This window comes from Micromys minutus, assembly GCF_963924665.1.
Source record: "Micromys minutus genome assembly, chromosome: X".
Taxonomy (NCBI): domain Eukaryota; kingdom Metazoa; phylum Chordata; class Mammalia; order Rodentia; family Muridae; genus Micromys; species Micromys minutus.
In genome coordinates, this window is record NC_137970.1 from 51,524,495 (window position 1) to 51,550,801 (window position 26,307).

General features: G+C 39.6%; 1 protein-coding gene across 1 annotated transcript in view; it reads right to left on the reverse strand.

Annotated features, from left to right (window-relative positions):
* Positions 1-19,417: 19,417 nt before the first annotated feature.
* Positions 19,418-26,307, reverse strand: part of ATRX (ATRX chromatin remodeler) — a gene marked incomplete at its 5' end in the record, with an annotated part of 83,514 nt that continues 76,624 nt past the window's right edge. The window contains 5 exons of the mRNA XM_080910106.1: positions 19,418-22,368; positions 23,290-23,418; positions 23,901-23,996; positions 24,690-24,815; positions 25,569-25,718. Of these exons, the coding sequence (XP_080766232.1) occupies positions 22,111-22,368; positions 23,290-23,418; positions 23,901-23,996; positions 24,690-24,815; positions 25,569-25,718 (759 nt within the window). The 3' untranslated portion in view covers positions 19,418-22,110. The remainder of the gene's footprint in view (positions 22,369-23,289; positions 23,419-23,900; positions 23,997-24,689; positions 24,816-25,568; positions 25,719-26,307) is intronic.

Here is a 26,307-nt window from a genome sequence, read left to right on the forward strand (position 1 = left end):
CTCATTTTATTGTCCCCTACTTTCAATGTCCTTAATGTCTTGCTCTGATTTTTTTCTCTCAGCTTTTAATTATTAGTTTTTAAGTGTTTTTTATATACATGCTTTGCCTGTATGTATGTGTGTACCTGGTGGCCTAGGAACTCAGAAGAGGGTGTCGGATCTCATATAGCTGAAGTTACAGTTGGTCGTGAGACACCATGTGGGGGGCTGGGAATCAAAGCCAAGTCCTCTGGAAGAGCAGCTGTAGTAACAATTGCAGTATTTTGGTTTCTTTAAAAAATACAGAAATATTCTAAGAGTGAGTTTTTGTATTAATCCCAGGTGTGAAATACGGGGCTGCTAGGGATCGCCCTCACAGCTGACGCTGATTTGCCTGGTGCTTTAGCGGAGGCATGGTTTGCTAGCTGCAGAGAGTTTCTGCGATTGTATAATGTTTGGAACTCTGGAAAATTTTCAGAGGGTATATAAGTGCAAGAGCCCAGAGAGGCAGGTCTGGTGCTTGGTGGCAGTTAGTTAGTAGTCCTGCTCAAAGAAGAAACAGAAGGAACGCAATTAGGTTCAGATCTCTCCCCCCACCTTCCCTCTCTCCTCTATACTTCTTTCTCTCCTATCTAGTGATGTGGGTAAAACTGGGGAGATAAAGGGTGGGTAAAAGAACCCACAAAGAAGTAGCAAAGCCCAGCTACAAGCAGCCAGTGCTCTTAACTACTAAACCATCTCTCTGTCTCCTCTTGCTCTATTATCAATTGCAATAACTGGACCAGAGACTAATTTATAAAAAATAAATATTTACTTGGCCTAGGGTTCTGAAGGCTAAGGAATTCATAATCAGATAGCTGTGTCTGGAGGCCCTCTACACTGGCAGGAACTGTAGGCAGAATCCTAAGTGACACAGAGCATCACAGTGCAAGACAGAAGCCATCTTCATTAGTGCTTTGCCCTTAACATCTCCTTAGCCTTAATCACCTCCATGCCACAACTGCCACCACCACGCTCCCACCTCACCCTACCCCACTGCCACCAGATACCACAATCAGATCAAGTTTCCAACTTCCATTTGTTAGTTTGAAAGACCCTTGCTGTATAGTCCAGGATGACCTCAAACTCTAAATCCACCTGCCTCAGTCCCCAGATGGCTGAAATGACAAGTATACACCAACATAGCTAGTGAGTAACTTCTTAACATCTCAAAGTGAGATTTAAACATCTCAAAGCCACATGGCAGAGGCTTCCCAAGGGAACTTAGTCAAAGAACATGAAAAAAAAAAAAGACCTGAATTGCTCTTACCTCCAAGTCTCTGCAGTGTGCACCACCAAATCCACGGGAGCACAGAGATAAACACGGCAGGCTCAGGACTTACGATTGGGCCGGGCTCAGTCCAAGTAGTCTGGAGGGCAACCTAGCCTTCTTCTTCCTCAAAAGGTTAGTTCTCTGCCTTCCTCCTCTCCTAAATAGCTAGAACTACTGAACCTTCCCCAGCTCTTCATAAGCTCAGATTCATCAAGGAGGACCAGGGAGGCAGGGGAAAGAGAAGCAGACAGGAGAGGCTGAACACCCACTACTAGGAAGATACTAAGAGTCTGGTGCATCATAGAGGGAGGGGACAGGAATGTGACTCAGAGAAGAAAGCAGTAGAGCAGATCTGCAAGAATGTGTTGTGTCCTTCCATTGCCCAACCCACCAGCCTAAAGCCCACCATGCATCCCAGGTCTCTTTTCAAGCTGTATCCTATAAGTTTCCTCAGCTTCCCCCCTTTGGTTATTATGTCCAGATCCCAGAGGTGCCTGAATTCTTCCCCCCATATAACCCAGGAGAAAGCCTCTCAGTGGACAACCTGAATGTCAGCCATATGTATACAGTACAAGGTGACTTTATAAGCCCCATCTAAGCCCAAGTTGTTTACTGTACCTACTTTCTCTTTCTGTCCTTGCACTGCTAGACACAGTTCATCAAACACTCACTACCCACACAATAGCTCCAGGGGACCAGCTGTTTTCTGCCTGACAGTCCTGGTTCCTCCAGTTTTAGTTCCATCTGGTAACCATAAACGTTCCTAGCATTTGAACACCTTTACATTGACTCAGCACTAAGCATCCTCCGTAAGTACCTGGTACAATTGTCCCAAAATAGTCCAGGGCCCCAAGAAAGACATCTTAAATCAAAATGTCCACATTTGCTCTTGGACAAAACATGAAGAAGCCATCTAAATTACAAATTGCAATTAAAATGATTGTTTTTCTCTCTTGATAGTTCTCAAGTTTTTGTTCTCAGAAACCCTTGCACCCTCAAAAATTACTTGGAGAACTGTGAGTAGTGGTATATGCCTGTAAGTTCTATAAAATAATGAAATGATATTCAGTAATATAAGTAATATTTAATAAAATGACTATATTCTCAATAATTCAATTGAGAGTGATAGCATTCTACATTTTTCATTCTTTAATGTCTGTCTTTTCTTTTATCAAGAGGTGTGTTTGTGTGTGTGTGTTTTATATGTGATACATGTATGTGTATATATATTCATTTTGAAGAAGGCACACAGGTGGCATAGAGCTACTTTTCAGGAGTCATTTCTATCCTTCCATCTTGTTTTGAGGCAGAGTCTTTCTTATTTCTATTGCATTGCGTGTTTTAGGCTAGCTAACTCCCAGCTAATTCTATCTCTGCCTCCCATCTCACCACAGAAGTACCAGAATCACGAATGTACACCATCAAAAGCAGCTTTTTACAATAGTTCTAGAGACTGAACTCAAGTCATTAGGCTTGCTGAGCATTCACCTTTACCCACTGAGCCAGCTGCCCCCTTGGGCCCACAACAGATATTTTAATGTTTTTTTTTTTTTTTAACATTTTGATGATTGCTTAGATGGCCCAGGTTAGATCCCATAGGCCACAAAACAGAATGGAAAGGCATGGCCATTGTAAAGAAAGGGGGTTTGATGGGTGGGTGAGAGACAAAAGAGGGTAGGAGGTAAGAGGAACCAGAATGCCTTATGCGAATGTGAAATTGTCAGAGAAGTCATTAATTTTAAAAACCTTTCCTCATTGGACATTTGATGGAATGTTCTTGTGTGACATAATCTTTAGAGGGAACTGAGCTGTACAAGTTGTAGATGCTAAGGCACCCATGGACATGCACCCTTTTCTCCTGCCAAGTCTCAGTTCTGCAATGGTCTCAGCAGCCAATAGACAGTTTCCACTTTAACCAAAAGTCATAGCATTACAAAAGTTTACAGAGCACCCATCTTCCATCATCTTGTTAAACTGAAAAATTAGAGTGGCAGAATTGAATAGAATTCAATCTCTTACTATCTGTTCTTTTGGCTGAAACATAGAAAAACAATCCAGCTAGTTTCAGAGCTATGTGACTGGAAACTACAGGGCCTCATTGAGCCCCAGGACTCCTTGGACAGTACTTTGAGAATCAGTGATCTGAATGGTTAACAAGTCCCCAAGTGATTCTTATCATGAGAATGGGGCATAAACACAGCATTAGTTCAGCCTCATTTGTCTTGAGCTCAGCTGCTGCCTGTTCTGGATCAGAACTCTGGTCTCTGAGGATGAGCCTCCCTCAAGTTTCACTGAAGTCAAAAGCCATCCAATGGGAGTTTCCTATCAATCATTATTTGTGTGTGTGTGTGTGTGTGTGTGTGTGTGTGTGTGTGTGTATGTGTGTGTGTGTGCGCACGCGCACACACACGAGTGCTAATTTTGGTTTTATTTTTTCTTTAATTAAAAATAATTTTATTGTGATAAAACATACATAGCAAAATCTGCCGTTTTAACCATTTAAAAATATATGCACTATAATATTAATTATACTTTCAGTATTGTGCAACTGACACCATGATACTTCCAGAAGCTTTTCCTCACCACAAGCAAAAACCTCTGAAACCATTAAGCAACATCTACTCATTACCCTCTTCTTCCAGCCAGCCCCTGGTAACCCCTAATCTACTTTCTGTCTCTATGGATTTTTTCACTTCGGATATTTCATATAAATTGAATTTTAAAATGTGCAGTCTTTCATGACTGGCTACTTCTCTGTAACACAATGATGTGAAGGTACATCCATTTGTTGCACGTATTAACACTGCATTCCTTTTTATGGTTGAATAGTATTCCTTTCTAAGAATGTACCGCATTTTACCAGTTGCTAGGGATTTAGGTTAGTTTCTAATTTGTTGCATATGGAAAATAATGCTGCTATAAATATTTATATACAAGTGTGTGAGGATGATTTCATTCTCTTAGGTATATATCTTGTCACGTTCAGCTCCAAGAGGAGCAGCTTTGTTTGCAACACTACTCCATTTTGCACTTATACCAACAATACACAAGAGTTCCAGTTCTTTCTTTTGTTTGTTTTTACCCCTTATTTTTTTTTTTTTTGAGACAAGATCTCACTATATGGCCTTGAACTCACAGTCCTCAACCTTCCCAGTGGTGGGATTACAGGCTTATACCAGCACACCCTGCTGGCTTCTAACACCTCTAAGGCCATTTGTTTCCCATCATTCTCACAGTCATACAGTTAGGTGTGAACTAGTACCTTGTTACAGTATTTTGAATTAGTACTAGTTTTAACTGACAAATTAGAGTTGCATATATTTATAAAATGTAATATGAAAATTTGATATTCGTGTACATTGCTGGATGATTGACTACGAGTAATCGACATATTAAATGCCACACTTGTTTTGTAGTGAGACTTAACATATAATGTTATTTTGATTGTTTTTAGGTCGATTTGTGTATTTTCTGTGTATCAGTGTTTACCTGCATGTATCTGTGTACATCACGTGCGTGCCTGGTGCCTGAGGAGATCAAAGGGGGCATCTGATACCTTGGAACTGGAGTTATGGATGGTTCTGAGCCACCATGTAAGTGCTGAAAAGCCAACTCAATGAGTGACCTTAACTGGTGAGCCACCTCTCCAGTTCCAAGTGTTGTCCTGAAATACACATCGGTGTTTGTGATCATCGTCCCTACTGTATCATAGATTTCAAAAGGTCCACTGGAATGTTTCTATCCTTACATCAAGTCCCCATACTCCACCCCCATTCCTGATAACTGTCATCTTCTTTTCACCTTGAAGCTTGAATTTTTTTTTTTTTTTGGAAGATGGTACATATAAGCAAAAGCAGATTTCTCTGTTTGCCTGCCTAGTGTACTTAGCACAGGTTCCTCATGTTGTCACAAACATCAAGATTTCTTTTTAAGGCCAGACGTGATGGTGCATGCCTTTAAATCTCAGCATTTTCGAGGCAGAGGAAGGCAGGTAGATATAAGAATTTTAGGCCAGCCTGGTCTATGTAGCTAGTTCTAGGCAGTCAAGCTACACAGTGAAATCCTGTTCACAAACAAACAAAATGCCCCTCCTAAAAAAGATAATTTTTTTTCCAAACTAATATTCTTGGATATTAATTGAGAATGTGGGTCAGGTAATAAACTGACAGGGAATGCTCCTTCACATGAAGCCAGGTGAGGTGATTTGAGCTGGAGGGAGATGGAGGCAGGATTTCCAGAGCGAATCTCTAGCTTGGCTATTGCTGCTAGTGCTACAGTGAACTCAGAAGTGCGGGTGTGTTTGTCTATCAATTTTACATTCTTTTGTTTCTCTTGGATAGACTTCTGATAGCAAGATTCCTGACTATCGTGTGTGTGTGTGTGTGTGTGTGTGTGTGTGTGTGTGTGTGTGTGTGTGTGTCTGTCTGTCTGTCTGCCTGTCTGTGTATTTGTGTATGTTTGTGTCTCTCAGTTTGAGAAACAGCCTTGCCAGATAGCCTACGTTATTCTCAAATTCATATTCTTCCTGCTGTAATTTCCTATATGTTGGTCTTACAGTTGTGGCACACCACACACAGCCAGCAATTCCATTTTAATTGTTGCTGTTAATGTTTTGAGACAGGGTCTCACTGTATAGTCCTGGCTGGCCTGAAACTCACTATGTAGACCAAGCTGATCTCAAGCTCACAGAGATCTGCCTGCCTCTGCTTACTGAGTGCTAGAATTAAAGGTCTGTTTTAAGGGTTCAGAATACTGCTTTAACTAATAGCTATACTAATGTGCATTCCAACCAATAGTGTACCATGTACAATGATTCGTTTTCTTCACATCCTCAGTAGCACTTAGTCTGGTGTATGTGCATGTTCTTATGGGTGTGTACCATGTATGCACATACATCTGGAGACCAAGGGCTGACCAATGGCTTCCTCAGACACTCTCCATCTTATTTCTTTTTTTGAGACAGTGTCTATCACAAAACCTCTACTCACCAATTAGGCTAGGGTGACTGGCAAAGGTGACTCTCTGTTTCTCCAGTGTTGGGATTACCAGTGGGGCAGCCTATTGTTTTAAATGTGGGTGCTAGAGATACAAACTTAGTTTTCATGCTTGCAGCCATATCTAAGTCATCTCACCCAGCCCACCTCACTTGTATTGGTATAGAGTCCAGGGGAGACTTACTCTTTTTCATATCCATTGTACTGTGGCCAGATACATGGTGGTTTTTAGGTTACTATTTGCATTCCCTGAGAGTTAGTGATGGTCAGCTCAGCATTTTCTAATACCTTCTGGCATATAGTCTTCTGAGATGCACTTGTCCATCTGGTCAACCCTTTCCCCTTTCTTTTGCTTCCTTTTGTTTGGCAATGCCAGAAATGGAGCCCAAAACCTTTTGCTCTAATAGCTATAATAATTTTATCCCTGAGCTATTCCCTCTCCCACTTTGTTCGTGTTTTAATTGAATTGTTTATTTTACTCCTATTGAGTTGTTTGCGTTCCTTACATGTTTTGCATATTAACCTTTTAGCATAAAAATTGTTTGCAAATGTTTTCTTTTACTCCATATGGTACAATTCTTTCTTGGTTTCTCCTGTCCTTCTTTCATTGCTCCCCACTTTCTTTTCTTTCATTCTTTTTTAATGAAGTCTCAAGCAGCCCAAGCTGACCTTGAACGAACTATATAGTTGAGGATGATATTAAACTCCTATTGACTTTTTAGTTTTGGAGGGGACAAACCTCACCATGACATACTTGATCCAATTGCTAGAGTAACAATCCCCTCCCTCCTTTTTCTCTCTTTTCTCTGTGGATCCCGTGCTTTCTGAATCATATCCAAAGAACCCTTGCCCTGTTCAATGTGAAATGTTTCTTCTATGTTTTCCTATAGTAATTTTACAGTTTCAAGTCATATAGTTACATTTTTAATATATTTTGAGTTGATTTTGCAGATAGTATGAACTAAAGACCAGATTTCTTTCTTTTGTATGTGAATATGCAATTTCTCCCACACTATTTATTGAAGGGATTATCCTTTCTCCAACATGTATTCTTGGCAACCTTTTTGAAAACAAATTAACCATCAGTCCATGGATTTATTCCTGGACTTTCAAATCCTGTTCCAGTGGTCAGTGTGTCTGTTTTTATGCCAGTTCAATGCTGTTTCAATTATAATTCCCTTATAATAGATCTTGAAATCAAGGAGTGTTATGTCTTCAACTTTGTTCTTTTTGTCAAAATTGCTTTGGCTTCAGGGAGTAGAGATATAGTTTAGTGATACAGCATTTGCCTAGCATGAACAAGGCACTGGATTCTATCCCTAGTACATCTATCTATCTATCTGTCTATCTATCTATCTATCTATCTATCTATCTATCTATCTATCTATCTAATCTATCTATCATACCTACCTAACTACCATCAACCTATCTCTGCCATTTAAATTTTTTAGTGATTCCATACACATCCAAGAATTTATTTTACTCTTAAAAAAAGCATTTTGTCCTAGCACTTGGGAGGCAAAAGCAGGAAAATCTCTGTGAGTTTGTGGCCAGCCTACGTACATAGTGAATTCCAAGACAGGCAGGACTACACAGTAAGACCATATCTCAAAAACCAAAAAGGTAGAAGTAGAATTTGGGTAGGGGTTACACTGCATATATAGATCTCTTTGAGTAATTGTGGCAGTTTAACATATTCTTCCAATCTATGGGCATAGGATATATGTACACTTCTTTGTATTTTCCTTATTTTTCCCCAGTAACTTGATGTGATCACTCTCAAGTAATTTCATTGCTGTTACTTGTAGAAATGTCTTTTGAGGTCCTTTTCTAGATTGCTATGAGTATATAGAAATGTTACTGTTTTTTATCTGGTTTTCAAAGACAAGGTTTCACTATGTAGTATATGGTAGGCTCAAATTTGTGACCCTCCTACCTATGTCTCTGATTGCAAGTGTGGGCCAACCTCAGTCAGCTTTTGGTGCATTTTTAAGTGGGTTTGTCTTTTGTTATTTATATAGTCTTGGTTTTTGAGACAAGGTCTCATTATGTAGGCTGGCCTGGCCTTGAGCTCACAATTCTCTGGACTCAACCTCCAGAGTAGTAGGTGTAAACCTGTCTTCTAGTCATGTAAATCCAGTATTAGGTATATAATTTGTTCTTCAGTGTCTGTCTCTCTCTCTCTCTCTCTCTCTCTCTCTCTCTCTCTCTCTCTCTCTCTCTTTCTCTCTCTCTCCCTTTCCCTTCCTCTCTTTCCTATCACTCTCTTCCTTTTCTCCTCACCCCATATCAAATTCAAGGCTTTGCACTTGCCAGCAAGTACTCTGCCACAAAGCTAAATCCCCAAAACCATCATTTTCTTGATAGTGTCATTTATGGAGGCAATGCTTAAAACAGAATCCTTCAATGTAGCACAGGCTGTCCTGGAACTCACTCTGTATGCCAGGATAGCCTTAGATTTGTGGCAATCTTCATGTCATGTCCACTCATATGTTAGTTAGGTTTACAGGTGTGAGCCATAATACTTGGCCTAAACAGTATTATGTAGTACACAAAAGTTTTAATTTTAATGATATGCAGTTTATTTTCTTCTCCTTATGGCTTGTATTTTTGGTATTTTATATAAGGCACTGTAAGTTAACCCAAGGTCTTCTAACTTTACAGTTATATCTTATATTCAGCTCATTGATCATTTCGGGCAGATTTTTGTATATAGTGTGAGGTAGAGAAGCAACTTCCTTATATTGTATTGTGTGTGTGTGTGTGTGTGTCCAGATGTTTCTGCAACATGTGTTGAAAAACCTCTCCCATTAATTAGTAGTGGCATCCTTATAAACAAGATGATAAGAACTCAGTTGTAGAGCATTTGCTTAGCATGCCTAAGATTATCCACACAGTCCCCAGCAACACACACACAAATCAGTGGAACAGGGACTAGACTCTACTTCCTGCTCTTGTATACATGCAAGTAAAACACCCATATACATACCATACAAATAAATACATCTTTTAGGAATTCAACTGACCAAAGATATATACATGTGAGATTGTAATTGTGATTATCTTTGCCCCCACATATGATTGCCATAGATACCCTCCCTCTTAACACCAATATCCTTTTCCTGTGCGTCTACACATAATTCTTGTACTTTCCTTATGGTGTGTTCAGCTTTCTCTCCAGTTGCAGTGGTTTGAATAAGAATGGCTCCCATAGGCTCATATATTTAAATGCTTGGTCACCTGGGAGTGACACTGTTAGAAAAGGATCAGGAAGTATGATGTTGTTGGGGGGAGGAAGTGTGGTCTTGTTTGAGGAAGTGTGTCACTGGGGGTAGGGATGAGGCGCTTTTATGTTTATAAAGCTCATGCCAGTAGCTCTGGCTCTGCATACAGGTCAGGATCTAGCTCTCAGCTATTGCTCCAGCACCTGCATGGATGCTGCCATGCTCCCTGCCACGATGATAATGGACTATGCCTCGGGAACTGTAAGCCAGCCCCAGTCAAATGTTTCCTTTCATGAGTTGCCTTCATTATGGTGTCTCTTCACAGCAAAAGAACAGTGACTAAGACACTGGTTATTGCAGAACTTACTAAATATGTCATCAAAGGATAAAAACACCAAGAAAACATTAAGAAGTTCGACACTGCTAGATATAAAAAGTAACAAAATAAAAAGGTAAAAGAAACATGGTGAGACATATGCCACAAAATAAAAAAGTTACTTTTGACATGCAGAATATAGGACTCATACACATCTATAATACAAGCTATGCTTCCAAAACAAAGCACAGAAACATTTTACCAAAGGAGATATGTAATTTATTTTAAACATATGCTCCAAACAAAACAATTAATAAAGTATGAAAAATGAGGCAAAGCTTTTCCATAACATTAAAAAAGTTTTGGTGTTCTCTTTTTGGAACTTTTTTTCAAAAAGTCTGGTTGTTTAGCTCAAGCTGGTCTCAAACTCCTGATCCTCCTGTCTCAACCTCCTAAGCATTAGCATGGCAGGTATGTGGTGCCATGTTAAGCTCAAACCTTTCTTTTCCACAATTATTTATCTCAGGTATTTTGTCATGATGATTGGAAGTAGACTGTTGCAATCCTTAAAATCAATGAAGATATGAAGAACTAAATAAGCAAAATCATGTTTGGAACAAATACATATAGTCATATATATGCATATAAATGCAAATACATATACATACTTAGGCATATATAATGCATACACATATACATACACACTGGTCCAGTAACTACCTACATGCTGCATTGCTCCTCACCATGATGATAATAGACTGTGCCTCGGAAACTGTAAGCCAGCCACCAGTTACTTTCTTTTGTAAGAGTTATCTTAGAACTGCAGACATAACCCAGGAGGAGAGTATCTACTTACTATTCCGGAGACCCTGAGTTCAAGCTCAAGCACTGGGGAGGGGGGAGGAAGAGCTTAAAATGATTGTCTTTTAACCAGTAAATCTACATCTGAGAATGCAGATTCATAGTCTTATTGAAACACTGTGCATAAAACTCCACATTAACTTTCAACAGCAGAAAAAATAGCTGCAAGTCATGGTATATCACTATAACCAATTATCTCTCTGTTTGTTTAGTTAATTAGTTTTAGAGTCAAGTATCACAGTTTTGTTGGGGATTGTATTCATGTGTATCCAAAGATGTGCTTATGTGTGGGCACGTGGAGGTCACAGGCTAACCTTGAGCATCATTTCTTGCTTTTTTAATTAATCATTTTATTTGTTTACATTTCAAATGTTATCCCCTTTCTTGGTTGCCCCTCCGGAATCCTCCTACCCCATCCCCCTCCCCCTGCCTCTATGAGAGTGTTCCCCCACACCTCCACCCACTCCCTCCCACCTCCCTGCCCTGGCATTCCCCTATGCTGGGGCATCAAGCCTCCACAGGACCAAGAGTTTTTCCTCTCATCGATGCCAGAAGGCTATATATAGATATATCTTCTATATATATAGCTGAAGCCATGGGTCTCTCCATGTATATTCTTTGGTTAGTTTAGTCCCTGAGAGCTCTGGGTGGTCCAGTTGGTTGATATTCTTTGTATGGGGCTGCAATCCCCTTCAGCTCCTTCAGTTCTTCCCCTAGCTCTTCCATTGGGGACCCTGTGCTTAGGCTGATGGCTGGCTGTGAGTATCCGCATCTGCATTGGTCAGGCTCTGGCAAAGCCTCTCAGCGAACAGCCATATCAGGCTTGTGTCAGCATGCACTTCTTGGCATCAGCAATAGTGTCTGTGTTTGGTGGCTGCAGATGAGATGGATCCCCAGGTGGGGCAGTCTCTGGATGGCCTTTCCTTCAGTCTCTGCTCCACACCTTGTCCTTGTATTTCCTTTTGACAGAGACAATTCTGGGTTTAAAAATTTGAGCTGGGTGGGTGGCCCCGTCGCTCAAAAGGGGGCCGCGACTGGAGGTGATCTCTACAGGTTCTATCTCCCCTTTGTTGCGTATTTCCGCTAGTCATCACCATTGGGCCCTGGCAACGACTTTAAAGGAAACACTTGGCAAAAAAGAAGTGAATGGAACTCAGGTGGCTATCAGCTGACTTTCAGATGGAGGAGAGTGTTCTAGCTTGTCTCAGTGGGTCTATCTACCTTCCGTCTGTTCATTTTAATTGTAACAATCTTACCGCATTTTTAACAATAAGAGCCACAAAATCATATGAATAAATGTTTCAAATTGTTGCTAACTACAGAAGAAACCTTAAAGGAAAACAAAACAAACAAGCACCACTGAATTACCTTCTCAACCTCTGACATCTTTGATCATTCCTAGTTGGAAACTCTTTGTAGCAGAGTAATAGGTATTCCTTTGCAGCACTATGTGACCCCATTGTTTGACTTCATTATAGAGTGACCCTCTTCTGCATCGTCTAGTATGAAGATCATGGACCCATCAAAACCAATAATCTACCCCTCTGTCCACTTATTCACTGCCTCATAGAGCCATAGTTGAATGTGAGTTATATTTTTGCAAGTGTATGAAGATGAGGTTGATTCTGTTCCAATACCTTCTGGTCCTGAGGCGGAAATCACAAAGGCCATAAAAAGGAGAAGCTGCCTTGTTTTGGGGGTGTCTTAGTCTGGGTTTCTATTCCTGCACAAACATCATGACCAAGAAGCAAGTTGGGGAGAAAAGGGTTTATTCAGCTTACACTTCCACATTGCTGTTCATCACCAAAGGAAGTCAGGACTGGAACCCAAGCAGGTCAGGAAGCAGGAGCTGACATGGAGGGATGTTACTTACTGGTTTGTTTCCCCTGGCTTGCTCAACCTGCTTTCTTATAGAACCCAGGTCTACCAGCCCAGGGATGGCACCATCCACAATGGGCTGGGCCCTCCCCCCTTTGATCACTAGTTGAGAAAATGCCTCACAGCTGGATCTCATGGAGGCATTTCCTCAACTGAATCTCCTTTCTCTGGGTTAACTCCAACTTATATCAAGTTGACACAAAACCAGCCAGTACAGGGAGAATCTGCAACTTGCCAGCTCCAGGGATCCACCTGGTATCACCTCCCTAGGACTGGGACTAAGTGTGTTCACTGTCCCTGGCACATTATGTGGGTACCATATATTGCTTATAATAATGAAAAAGAAGACAAGGACTAAGTGGACCGCTCAGCTGGTAAAGAATTTGCCTTGAAAAAAAGGAGATTTGAGTGCAGTCTCCAGATTCCATATAGAATAGGTAGATGTGTTGGCACAGACCTTTCATAGCACTTAGGAGGCAGAGGCAGGAGGATCATAGCAAGCCCCAGGCCAGCTATGGCCCCAATAGTGAGGTCCTATCTCCAAAGAAAAGAATTTAAATGCTACTACAAAGCCATGTGTGATGGCCTATGCCTATAACCCTGCACCAAAAAGGCTAGGCAAGAGTATTGCCATCTTTGAGGCTAGCTTGAGCTACATAGAGTTCCTGTAGACCTGACCAATACAGTATGACCTTGTCTAAAAAAAAAACCAAAGTTTAAAATGAGATCCATGAATATATTGAATGACACTGGATTAGCCCGGGATAATTTAAAGGGGAAGCAAGAGGAAATTGTGTTGCACTATCATTTTAATCATGTCCCTATACAAATACAAGCAGACAGGAATAGGAAAGAATAGTAGTAAAAAGGACAAAGGTTAGAGGTTGTCAGCAATAAATCCTTATCTTCTGCACTTGTCTGCCTCCATTTTCAAGTGCTTTTGTGATTCTTTAGAGCCATGTAGACAAGCTGGGCTGCCCACCTCCATCTCAGAGTCAACCTGCACCCATAGTCCCATCCACAGCCTGAATTCTTTCTTGCCTTGTAAAATAACATATTTGGCAGTAGGCTTGTGCTGCAGATTGCCATGCTGCCTGGACCACCATTTAATTACACATGCTGCACCGAGGCAACTACTGGCTTAGTGGGGGCTGTGATCTTTTGTGCATAACAGTCGGCCATTTTTTAGAAGAAGCCTATTTTGAGTTCTGTTCTTTGATGCCTGCATGTGTTTTATTGCCTCCCTTGTTCTTAATCTCTGTGTGTTCCTGTTCTAGATGCCACCCTGACTGTCTTTGTTTGGACTGTGGGAAGGGAACCTGTTGTGCTAGACCAGTGCTCTGCAACTCCATGACAGTTGGAGCCCTCTACTTAGCTGTTTTCTTAATTAATTTAGGTTTTTGAGGCAGGCTGTTTCTGCGTACCCCTGGCTGTCCTGGAACTCACTCTGTAGACCAGGCTGGCCTTAAACTCTTGATATCCACCTGCCTCTGCCTCCCCAGTGCTAGAATTAAAGGTATGTTCTACCACCCAGCAATTTATTTGAATTTTTATTAAAGTTTGCATTTGTGTGGATCTATTTTAAGGTTCTTTCTTTTGTTTTACAGACCCAGCCAGTGGTCTTTTTATGAATGTCCTTTGTTTACACTAATTTGAGCTGAATATTTATTCCTAGTAACTGAATTTAAATTATTCATTTTAACAAGTTTGTGTGTGTGTGTGTGCGTGCGTGCGTGCGCACGCGAGCACACACAGATTCCAGCCAGCGACCAGAAGAGATTAACTTGAAATTAAAGTATGCCACCTAAGTTGAAGACTGGGAACCAAACCCAGATCTCCTGTGAGCACAGTATGTGCTCTTAACTTTGGAGCCATCTCTGCAGCCCAGTCTGCAGTTTTGGAGTCTTGTTCTGTAGTCAGGCTGGTCTACGAACTCATGGTATCCTGCTTCACTCTCTACAGTGAATACAGGCCTCTCACAAGAGTAATCTTTACTGGGTAGAACCAGTAATAACCAATTTGTTCAGAACACTTGACTCTTTAGGCTTCTCAAACAGTGACTAATGGAGTTCATGAGGAAGTATTAAACACTGGCAGAAAGATTACTTAAACCCAGGAGCTCAAGACTAGCCTGGGCAACGTAGTAAGACTTCTATGTCCAAAACACTGAGTTGTGACATGTGGGGATGCTTTACTCTTCCTTTTTGCTTTTTTAGACACCTGTTTTGATCAAGGAAGGAAATGAAGGGAGAAAAGCAGCACCCCCCCAACACTCTGTGCTGCTTGCAGGGGGCCCCCCCAGGAGACCCTGAAAACACCCCTAGGGAGGGAGATTCTAATTTGTTTCAGATAAAAGATCAAAGGTAAAGGACTGTGAATAGCTTTCAGAGGTAGTAGTGCCAGGAAATATTTCTGTCTTGCTCAGCCACAAAGTTAGCCATGCGCTCTGAAACCTGCCTCAGTTATCATGGCACTGTGTAAAATTCTATTATTTTAAACCCATTTCCTCACCTGTAAAACAAGAAAAGCAAAAGGCAACCGAACATATTGGCTGTGATGTTCACAGCATTCAGTAAAGCCTGCTTGCTGTGCGAGAGAAGAGTCTGAGCCATGACATGATGAAAGAACTCGTTGGGGGGTGATTGTAGCATATTAAAATTGTTTTGCAGTCTAAGTTCTTTACAAATATGTAAGCCATTCATGGTTATTACAGCACATGTCTATTAACACAAGAATAGCGCTGCATATTCTGATATTTTTTTAGATTAAGTTAATATGCAGAATGTTTCACCTGCATAAATGTATGTGCAGCATATGTGCCTGGTGCCCACAGGGATCAGAAGACGATGTCACATCACTTGAAACTAGAGTTTCAGACGATTGTGAACCACCATATGGCTGCTAGCAATATAAGCCCAATCCTCGGCTTTAAACCACTGAGCCAACTCTGTAGCCCAATAGAGATTTTTCTTAACGAAGAGCCTGCATTTGTCCCTGTAACTACATCAACATTTCTGAGGTCTTTGCTACAAAAACCTGCCAGGCCTGAAGAAGGCGGAGTGACTCCATCCTGGGCACCCAACACAGAGATGCACAAAACTATCAGATCCTATCAGTTTAGCCCATGCTAAGCGTGGCGAAAGAACAACCTTTTAAGCAAATTAAGTATCCCTCTGAAACTAAATCCTGAGGCCAGTGGGCTGGATGCCAAATTAAAGGCTTAGGGGGTGTGCCGGTGTCCCCCCTTCATGGCCGTGTAGTGTTTGCTGTTCACACCCCTGCCCCTTCATTCTGGTTCACGGGTTTTCCCACTTCCAAAGGGCAGTGCTCATTTGAAATGTTTAGTTCAATAAAATTGACTCTGAAAATGAATCTAATATTGTCTTGAATAGACCGGAAAAAAAATGAACCACGTGGAATTAAATGTAGTATTAAGTGTAGTAAACACATCTGAAGGGAGTCAAAAATGAACTGCAATGGGAAAAAGACATAGGTGTGGCAGGTGCCATGTTCCCTTCCTTCGTTTCCCTGCTTATAAAAGGTGAAGCTGAACTACTACCGTTCCATCCAGCATACTTTGATTCTAAGAGAAGGCCTCATGTGGGGGAATACAGTATGGAGAAGTAAAGGGTAAAGCCTGGAGGCACACACTTGGTTTCAGCTTAGCACATCCAGGAGCAAGAGGTGAGAAAAGAGGCAAGAACCAAGGGTGGAAAATTGTTTCCTTTGCTGAGGATTCACTCCAAGCAGCACTACTCCACTAAAGCCTTTGAAACCGAGCCCCTCCCAGCTGTATTGTTGTAAACCTCAGAGCAGGGGATGAATTAACAAGAACTCTGGTGGATCTAAAGCACAGTTCAAGTCTCCTTTTCCTAAGTTTAGTTTTGTTTTCATTGAAATTTATTCAGCAGGCTCAACACAGGCTTTTACCTGCTTTCCTGCAGGCATGCCAGGACAAGCATCTACAGAAAAAAAAAAAAAAAACACCATTTATATTCTATTAGTTTGTTTCGTGTTTGGTGCACGACTGGACTATGAGCCTACACCTCAAAAAAGGTACATGCTGTTAATATCAATGTAAACATTGCCTGTAGCTCACTATAAACTCTATCCAGACAGGACCGTTTATATGCAATTGCTCTAAGCTGGACTCCTTTTTTTTTTCAGTTGTGAACAATGGAATGGGAAGTTACCAATTATTTGCTTTAAAAGCTGGCTTTGCAAAGGCCCATTTACATTTACCTCAATATTTTCTCACACTCATTCCAACCACGAAGCTTGGATCTAAGAATCAACCCCTGGGAAACATGTTTTTTCCATTTTCTGCAATGAGTTCCAGAGGCGGTGAGAAGCACACAGCTCTGGGAGTGCCTCTGGGCAAAAGATAAAGGTTACAGCTGGTGGAAGCAGTAATTAGAGCCAATTACAACGTGACTTATCTACTTTGTCATTAAAATGCCTGTCAGACCTCTCATTTTTCTAAACAAGAGGAAAAGAAAAGGTATAGCTTAGTGGGGGAGAGGGTTAGCCAAAGGGAAAGGATTTCTAATGCTGTTCACAAACTCACCCTGTAACCTTAGACAAACAGCCTTTTTGGCTTCACAATGCTTTGCTCACTGTTTAACTCTGAGAGTTGAAAGGAACTTGGGAAATCACGTGGTCCAACCCCTTGCCTTCTGGCAGGTATTATAGCCCCGCCCTTTCCAAATGAGACAAGGATCCAGACTTTAACTGGAATGGCTCTTGTGCTTCCTATGTGCAACAGATTTGACTTTGGTCTCTTTTTAGTTTGTAATGAGAACTATGGAATTCTTTCCTTCACAACTTCCATAGTTTAACAAATGCTAACCACAAAGTACATTCAAAATCTTCAGAGAAACATTTTTAAGTATGCATGTATGAGAGATTGTCAGAAACACCCCTCGAGGTAAATAGATGAGTTTTCTGAAGAATTGGCTTGATGCTGGGCATGACAACTCACTTGTAACCCCTGTACTTAGAAGGCTGAGACAAGAGGATTGCTGTTTTGGGGTGAGCCAGGGGTGTATGTATACTGAGACCCTGTACCTGAAGACCAAAAGCAAACTTGAGAAAAGCTTTCTACTGGGGAGCAAAGATCTCATTAATAGACATAAAATTTTAAAAGAATAAACAGCATGTGAAATCTTACATGCAAAGCTGGAATTCCTGACATCTGGACTGACAGGTAAAAGGAAGCAGTAGGTTTTTCTTACACTGTTTGTCTCTATCCTATAGAATGCTTAAAGCTGGGTTCCCGTTGTCCTTCAAATTATCTGTAGTCTGGTCACTGAGTACCAGGACTCATTATCTTCTACTCTCCAATCTTTCTGCACATTGCATTCTAACCCTTTCAAATGACCCCACCCTAAATCTCCATCTTTACCAGCTTTACAGAGCCTAGTTATCCTGTATTAAATTATCCCAAGGCCTTCAATTTACTTGTGCATCTTTCTCCGTCCATGCTGACCTTTGATCCCTTTGTTTCAATACACGTTCTCCCACCAACTCGCCATCTGATAAGCCCATCGTGGTTGTAGGCCAACACCTATTTAATCAGGACTGTAGGGGTAGAGCTGGGCACTCCAGGCCAAGTAAAGGTCTCTTGGTAGTAGTCATCTGGTCCTTCAGAGATGACAACCAAACTCCGGCCCTTTCCTGGTTCCTCTGCCAGGGAAGGGCAGCACAGGAGCACACCACACACTGTCCAAGCAAAGGGAAAGCACAGACTCACTCAGCACACTGCGATGTAACCTGAGAATTAAGGTTGTTTTCCTACTCTTCCATTATGAGCTCTCTTCCTTGATAAAGGAATGTGCAGAATGGTCACTAAGGGTGATTCCCTTCACTGAGAATTCTGGTGTCAGGTAATTCCAGAGAGGAATAGGTATCCTGAATATATTTGTGGCAGTGCAGACCCTGAATATAGACACTCTTGCGATATTACCCCATGCTTAGATCCAACACTAGTGATACTGAGTTTAATTACTTGGCAGATATTAAGCATTGAATTTTAAAATCGTGTGTGTGTGTGTTGAAAACATTTCTGTAACCTGGTAACTTTTCTGGGAGTGGATCAGTTAGACTTTAGGAGTGAGGCAGGGAGAGGAATGGTGAATTTACTTCTCTGAGAATGGGTTTGATTTTGAGGACCGTCAAAAGTTACGTGAGATTAAGTCTGGTGATACTGGACTGGTTATGACCTGAAACATAACTTTGAAACAAAAATGTAAAAGAACTAACCTATTTTGCTTGAAGAATCACAAACATGTGGTGCCTTCTTTCTGAGGAAATCCTTATTAATTGCTTTTAAAGTTTTGTCTGAAAAAATACTGCATTGGGCTAGAGAGATGGCTTGGTAGTCAAGAGCAGTGACTGCTCTTCCAGAGGTCCTGAGTTCAATTCCCAGTGGCTCACAACCACCTATAATGGAATCTAATGCCCTCTTCTGGTGTATCTGAAGACATCCATGTGTACCCATACATTAAATAAATAAATACAATTTAAAAATACTGAGATTATGCAAAAAAGTGGATTGTGGTGGGCAATGATCAGCAAGTCTAAAAACTGTTTTGACTTCTCTAGAGGTTCTGTGCATACACTAGGACTTATGGGCAGCAATCACTCAAAACAAAATTGGGAAGTGGCCCTGTTTGACATGAATGGCACAGCTTCGGAGAAGCAAGGAATGTTGCTGGATTTCCAGAGACAACCAAAACTCAAACGACACAAACAAGGCTTCCTGGTATGCAAATTCTTTTTGAGGTTAGATATCTCCTTTTACAGAATTTAGTATATAACAGATTCAAAAACCAAACTTCTTTACCTCCCAAATAGTAAACAACTAAATGTGCAAAAGAACCACCATTAAACAGGACATCAAAAGCTATACATTTCCTATGAAACAGTATGTGCACAGATTTTTCAAAGCTGTGAACATGCAATAAAGAGCACAACACATTTTGGTCACTTTATTAAATGACATTAAATAGTTTAAGTTTCAACTACTAAACAGCACTTTGAATGGTGAAAACACATATAGTATATTGTCATACTTGAATGCTTTTCTTTAAAAACACAATTCCAGTCCTTATATATATTACAAAACAGCCTTAAAGGAAGAAGTGACATCTTTTCTACAGTACTTAAGATACTCAATACAGAACCAAAAAGCAGTCTAACAGAATTAAAGGCAAGTCTTCACAGCTGTATGATTTCAGCAGCCAAAGCTGGATGATGGACTGAAACATTACTATACAACTGGGACGAAACATATACAATAGCACAAGTCTAGGCCAAACGCTTTACACCCAAAGAAATAAAACAGGTTACAAAATGTGGAGAATTTAGCAGGCAAAACTGTATTACAAGCAACATTTTAAATCGTCATTTAAGCCATTGCAACTATTTAAAACATCTAAAACAAATATAAAATGAGCCTTTTAGTATCTTATGTGATTTTTTTGTCTTTATTTGTTAAAACTTGATGTTATACTCAAAGTACATATATCATGTTGCTAAAATATCAAGTGAGAAGAGTGTATGCAAGTGGTCCAAGATCTATTCAAACTCTCTGATTTCCAATGAGTCCTTCTAATTACTGTTTTTCAAGTTATAGTTTCATCCATTGTAAAAATGGACTATAACGTTGCCTAAAATTTTCACATCTATGTCTTTGAGTAAATAATTAGACCATGTAAAAATTCCCATGTCTAGTAAATCAAGTATTCTGCTAACAGTTGGCCAGAGCATACTGCTTTCAAATATTTATCTCACAAGTCTTGCTTCTTTCATTTCTTACAAAGTAAATGCACATCTGCTCCCTACCCCAATTAAATAAGCTTGATATGGCTGGCACAATATCCAAATACATGGAGTCATTAGTGTATTTCATTATGGGAAGGTGGAGCCACCACACTTCACTTATTCTTGTTCCAGTGTGTGTGGCTATTTTAACCACTAGTTCTTACAAGATGAAAATGGAAATCTTTTATTATTCAAACAACTTAAACCATTTTAAGCACATGTTCAATTCAATCTCAATCAAGTCCAGTGATGCCTAGAACAAATACTGCACCCAGCCTTTCTTTAGCTGCTTCTACTACTTGCTTTACATCATTATTTCAAAAATGATGTCGCCACGATGAGTTGAACCATAGTCAGACACAATCTTCTTACTGAAGAAATTTAAAATAATCAAATTGAACATGAATGAAATTAAAGGTTTTTTCACAATCCTGGATCTAGGAAAAGAAATACACTAATTTTTCTATTTAAAAACAAACAAAACAACAAAAAATAAAACCTCTCTTAAGAATAGTAGGTGAGTTAATTTTATCCAAGAGGAGAGGAGGAAGAGGAGAAAGATGATGAGGAGGAATGAAAAGAAAGGAAACCAACTCAGAGATCAAAACAGGGTGGGGGGATCAAACTGGAAAACAATTTACTAAACTGTAAAGGAACTTGGATGAGGGAAGAAGGTGGTGAGTGAAAAGAGCGTAGAAGCTAGTGATCCATATCTTTAAGAGGAATTATTTCACAATACTGACAGTACTGGAGACTATTAAAGCACATTCCTCATAAGAACTTAAAGTCAGTAAAGGTTCTGCCATTTTGATGTTGTTTATAAAACAGGGTGTGAGCCTAAAACCACAATTTCAGCGCAACTCTTCAAGCGCTCGAACTTGGTTTTCTTAGTTTGCATCCCACTGCCAGCAACAGGATGAAGCACCAGCACTGGCACCATGGCGAACAGACGGACGTCCATTGGTGCCAGGAGGAAACTCATATGCAGAGGATAATCCACAACCCTGAAATCTTACTAGTAATTATTTCAGCACATACAACTGAAAATTCTTAAAAAATGGCAGAAAGACTAAAAAAGAAAAGGAATTTTCTCGTCTTAGACTGTACTTAAGGCTGTTTATACAATGCTAAGATGCAAGGCTCCTCCAACTTTAGAGTAGTAGTATTTAAGAATATTGCACACGCTTTTAATCACAGAGACAGTATTTAGCAGGAGCCCAGTTTCAAACTTCAGTCAAAGAATATTAAGACCATTTCAATCACTCTAATCAAGAAATGGAATTAGTACAAAAGTATTTTATAACTTGAGGAATCAACTCTAAGAACTCAGCTGTGTGTTTTTATATGTAAAGAGCGAATATATAAATCTTTATTAATTTCTAAATTCATTAATTTTATGACAATTTTATGGTTGCTAAAAGCAGGCATAAAAATTTAGAGAGGAAATCTGTGGAACTGTAATGGAAGGATTTGTTTTCACTGAAAACAATTTGAAATATCTTCTGTACTCAATGTGTGTAAGAAGATTGCAGGCAACATCACTGACAAATGTCAGAGAGAAATGGTATGCCCTATTTAAAAAAAAATTTAAACTAATATCGAAGATTGGCATTTAAGGGGTCCAAACTATTTATACAGTTGAGTTCTGTTAAGTCATTGATTCCTAAAAAAATAAAAGATCTTTCTATGATTTTAATAATCCTTTAAACTTTTAGTGCAAAATCACATTGATTTCCCTGGGGGAGGTCCTGGATTTTTGCTTCTCATTGGGGGCGGTGCACGCTGTAAGGGTGGTGGTTGATACATTCCTCTCATATCAATCTGCTGGTAGCTAGAAGGAGTCATGATTAAATTTGGAGGCTTTGGCATCATGAGGTGACTCAGTGTTGCTTGCTGATAAGTCAATTGTTGCTGTTGCTGCTGACTGTATTGCTGCTGGAGCCGTCTGTTCATAAGTATTCGCTGAACACAGCTGATTAACTGGAGAGAGAAAAGGGAGCTGTATATATACACAAGTGTTATGTCCTGCCTCAAAGAGGCAAGTATCAAGTTTTGAGTTAAAATCAATTCGCTAAGGGAGTACCATACCAAAAGGAAAACACATTACTGTTATCACCATTACTAATTTGATGGCATTCACAGGACCATTACTGTAGAAACCAGTTAGTAACACCATTTAGTACTAAATTCTCTTAATGACTTGACTATTGTATTGCAGACAGCATATAGGCTAGTTGCCATAGTAACCTGTCCTGCACTGTGATTAGTCTCAAGTATTAGTTACAGCACTTTTTGTCAGGTCTCCTTTCTTTGTCATTCTTTTGAATATTTCACATGATGACAAATATTTTAGTGATGAACACCAAGGGGAAAATCATTTTAATAGGAATAATTCCTACCTAAAGGTCTCAAATTCCCTAAGACAATTTAAAAGCGCAGGAAGCTACAGTGCTTCCTAGTAAAATCATGCCACAGAAACTGATTCCCTGGTGACAAGATTGTGCTGGGAAAGATGACCAGGATCATGGAATATGGATGGCAGTGTTCAGAAGATGCAGGCCATTTAGTAGGTACTTATACATTATTCAGGACAGTCTCCAAACAAATACATCGAAATGTCTACTTTGAGAAGATATTACACTGTGACAGAAGTAAAATCTTAAGACAGTTCTAAATGTCCAGAAGAGAGAAAAAATAAAATTATAAAGAAACACATCCTATAAAACCATCAGAGAGAACAGGTTGTAGCATCGCTCGTGCAGCCAAATCTCTCCTAATACTACTAGTTTTTAGCAAAACCTGAGAATAATCTATGATCATTCATCCTGTATGGTTATTCCACTCATACCAACTCATGCAAACAGAAGAAAATCCAACAGAGCCTAGAGACGGAGTTCTCACCATCTGCTGCTTTGTCAATACATCGTTGTAGATTGCTTCTCTTCGTTTCACATCAAGCTCCTGGCTGGCTTGTCTACTTAATGCCAGTGCTTGCACTTGGGCCTCAGAGAGATTCATGTTTTCTTTCCACTAAAAGAAAGATATTTCTATTTACTCCATATAACTGCACAACTGAGAGGAAATCATTAAGGTGCTTAGTATGTTCTGGATTTTTCAAACCCCATTCCTTCTTTCCTTTATTCATTTCTAAAGAAGCCAACATTAGGAGAACAGGGTGCTAAGCTGTCCATTGGTGTATATGGGCTGGCTTCCTCTGGAGGAAGAACTGTTTGAGTTTAACATTGTGGAAACAATGCATACATTTGTTACTATGCTTGATGATGCAATTCTTGTAATTTACCCATTCTTTCTTATGTCATCATTTATGTGAAATGGATAAAGGACAGTTTCAGACAGTTACACAGCTTACTGGTATTTTACTATTTTGAATCAAGTTATACGTATTATGAGATTTTTCCTACAGAAAGTACAAAAGTGACCAGAAGTTAAAACAAAGGCTGTGACATGCACATAGACTGCAGGTTGAAATAAGGTAACTATTGTTGGCTTACTACAGTTGAAATGATGTCTTCAAGAGGCTGAATCCTGACCGCTGTCACACTGTTCGTAGCTTCTACAACTTTTTCTCTTCCTTGATTAATAAGGTCCTAGAAGGATATAAGAAATAAGGTACATGGGGCATAGCCTTCCTCCTGCCACTTTATAGCACTAGATCTACAACCTAAGCAATCTGTAAATGGAGTAAAACTCAATGTGTAAGACGTTTTAGGAAGATACAAATTAGGGATTTGTGGATACAATTAATTTAAATAAAATCCACAGGTAAATTTTAAAAATGAAACCACAGATTCAATTAAATTATTAACCCACTGATAACATTCTAAATATTTCCTATTTAATACACATTTTAGTCCAGTTTTAAATCACACACTTCATCATGGAAGACATACACCTACCAGTAGCATACAGCACCTCCACCTTGCAAGTAGACTCACAGATAAATTCAACCTACTTGCAAACATTAAGCAAGTACATTTCCTTTTCTGGGTATTTTATAAGTGATCAAAATGCTATTTCCCTAGCCATTCAGCTGCCCTATTATCCCTTAATTAAAGTAATTCAAACTATATTAATTCAAAAATTGATTCCTTTGTGCTCTGCAAAACATCCATTTTACTATATTAGGTTGGTCCAAAAGGTCAACAAATAAAAGAAAAATGTCTTGATCTATTCAAGGTAATCTTTTAGGGAATGGGCTATTCCTACATAGGGAACCTGCGACAAGGCAGCTGGAACTGCCTTTAATTCTCATCCAACCACCTTTGTCCCTTAGAACTCACCTCCAGCTGCTGATTACTCATTGCAGACAGGGCTCCCAAATTGAAAGGAATATAAGGAGTTTGAGAGGTGAAAGTGACAGGGGGTAAATTGGTCCCAGTCGGTATGTTGAAACGCATGGTCAGTCCCTAAAACAAAATATGCACTTTCACATTGTGATTAAAACTTGCAGTTCTACATCACCTACTGGTTTAGTAAAGAATCTACTTTCTCAGATCTAGGAAATTATTAACACTCTTCCACACACAAACAAAACACCCTTTTTACCTGAAACCAAGATCTTCTTACATGGAAAGGTTTAACCCCTAAAGGTGTATTCTTTTTTTCTTAGCTATTACCCCACCCTGAGGGGACTCAGTGAATTCTGATGAGACTCAAACATCATATTAACATTAAAGAAGCTTGGTACCGTGAGTTAGGGGTTTGAAAATAATTCAGATTCTAAGATAAGGTTTTCTATATTCAGGCAAATTTTTGCTCAAGTGGGCTATAATTTAAAACAGATACAAATTATTTTAAATAAAGTTGCTGGTGGAACCTGGCATTAAATGTACAGTTTTTAATTCAACAAGGGCTAAGCAAAAAAATAAGCATTTTTCTTTGAAGTATAACCTATGATCTTCTCCCTATTCTACTACTGAGTACAGCCAAACCCTTAAACTGAGATTTCTAACTAGGGAGTCTATACCTGAGGACCTATTACTTTAATATGTCTTCCTTCAAATATGATACCTCTCATACTTCATGGCTGTCCAATGGCTAACATAAAAACAGAAACCAATAAACTATTTTGTTTCTACTCTGTTAACCAGATCCGTCTCCAAATGTTCTCCCTTTCCCTAACATCTGTCTCCAGGGAAAAGGCATTTTGACCGAAATACCTTCTTTTCTGCTTCATATTCAGCCCAAGCTGCTTTTCTTTCTTCTTCAGTCAGCTCTTCTTCTTCTTTGTGGTCCAAAAGAGAATCATGTTCATGATATCCTACAATGTGCTCTTTATGTATCTGAAGAAGTTCTGCAAGTATGGTATCCTGTTTGTTGAAAGTGAAATCATAATTATTTTCCCCTTCTGGGACATATCTTCCTAGTTCTAGATAGTTAAAAGTATAAACTTTTTCACATTTCCAGTGTATACTATAAGTTACCTGGAAAACAGACCTCACATCAAGATTTCATGTTAACTTAGACTGGCCTCTAATTGCTATGTAGCAAAGGATGACCTGATCCAGCTATCTGTTGTCTCCAAGAAACACAGACTAATAGCTAAAGTCAGTCTATCAAATGAGCAAGAAATAAGCTGCAGTAGCTATTTCTGATATCTGAGAAAGTAGAATTTATTTTTTTAATTGAACAACTTTATTTTAAAAAACAAAGATAAATGTACAGATTTTAAGCATTTTTGCATAAAAGTATACAAATACATTTAAAGGTTTGATAGTGTACATTAAGAACTTACTAGTTACCATGAGCATAAAGTACATGTAAAACAAGATGTAACCTGGAATTAGTCAAAGTTTTCTTGGTGTGTAAGGATTGAGCATAATGGTTTTTTCATTTCTTTATTTGTCCTTTGTTTTTTCTTGAACTTCACAGTCTGTGAGTTGTTTCTGGGGGTGTTCA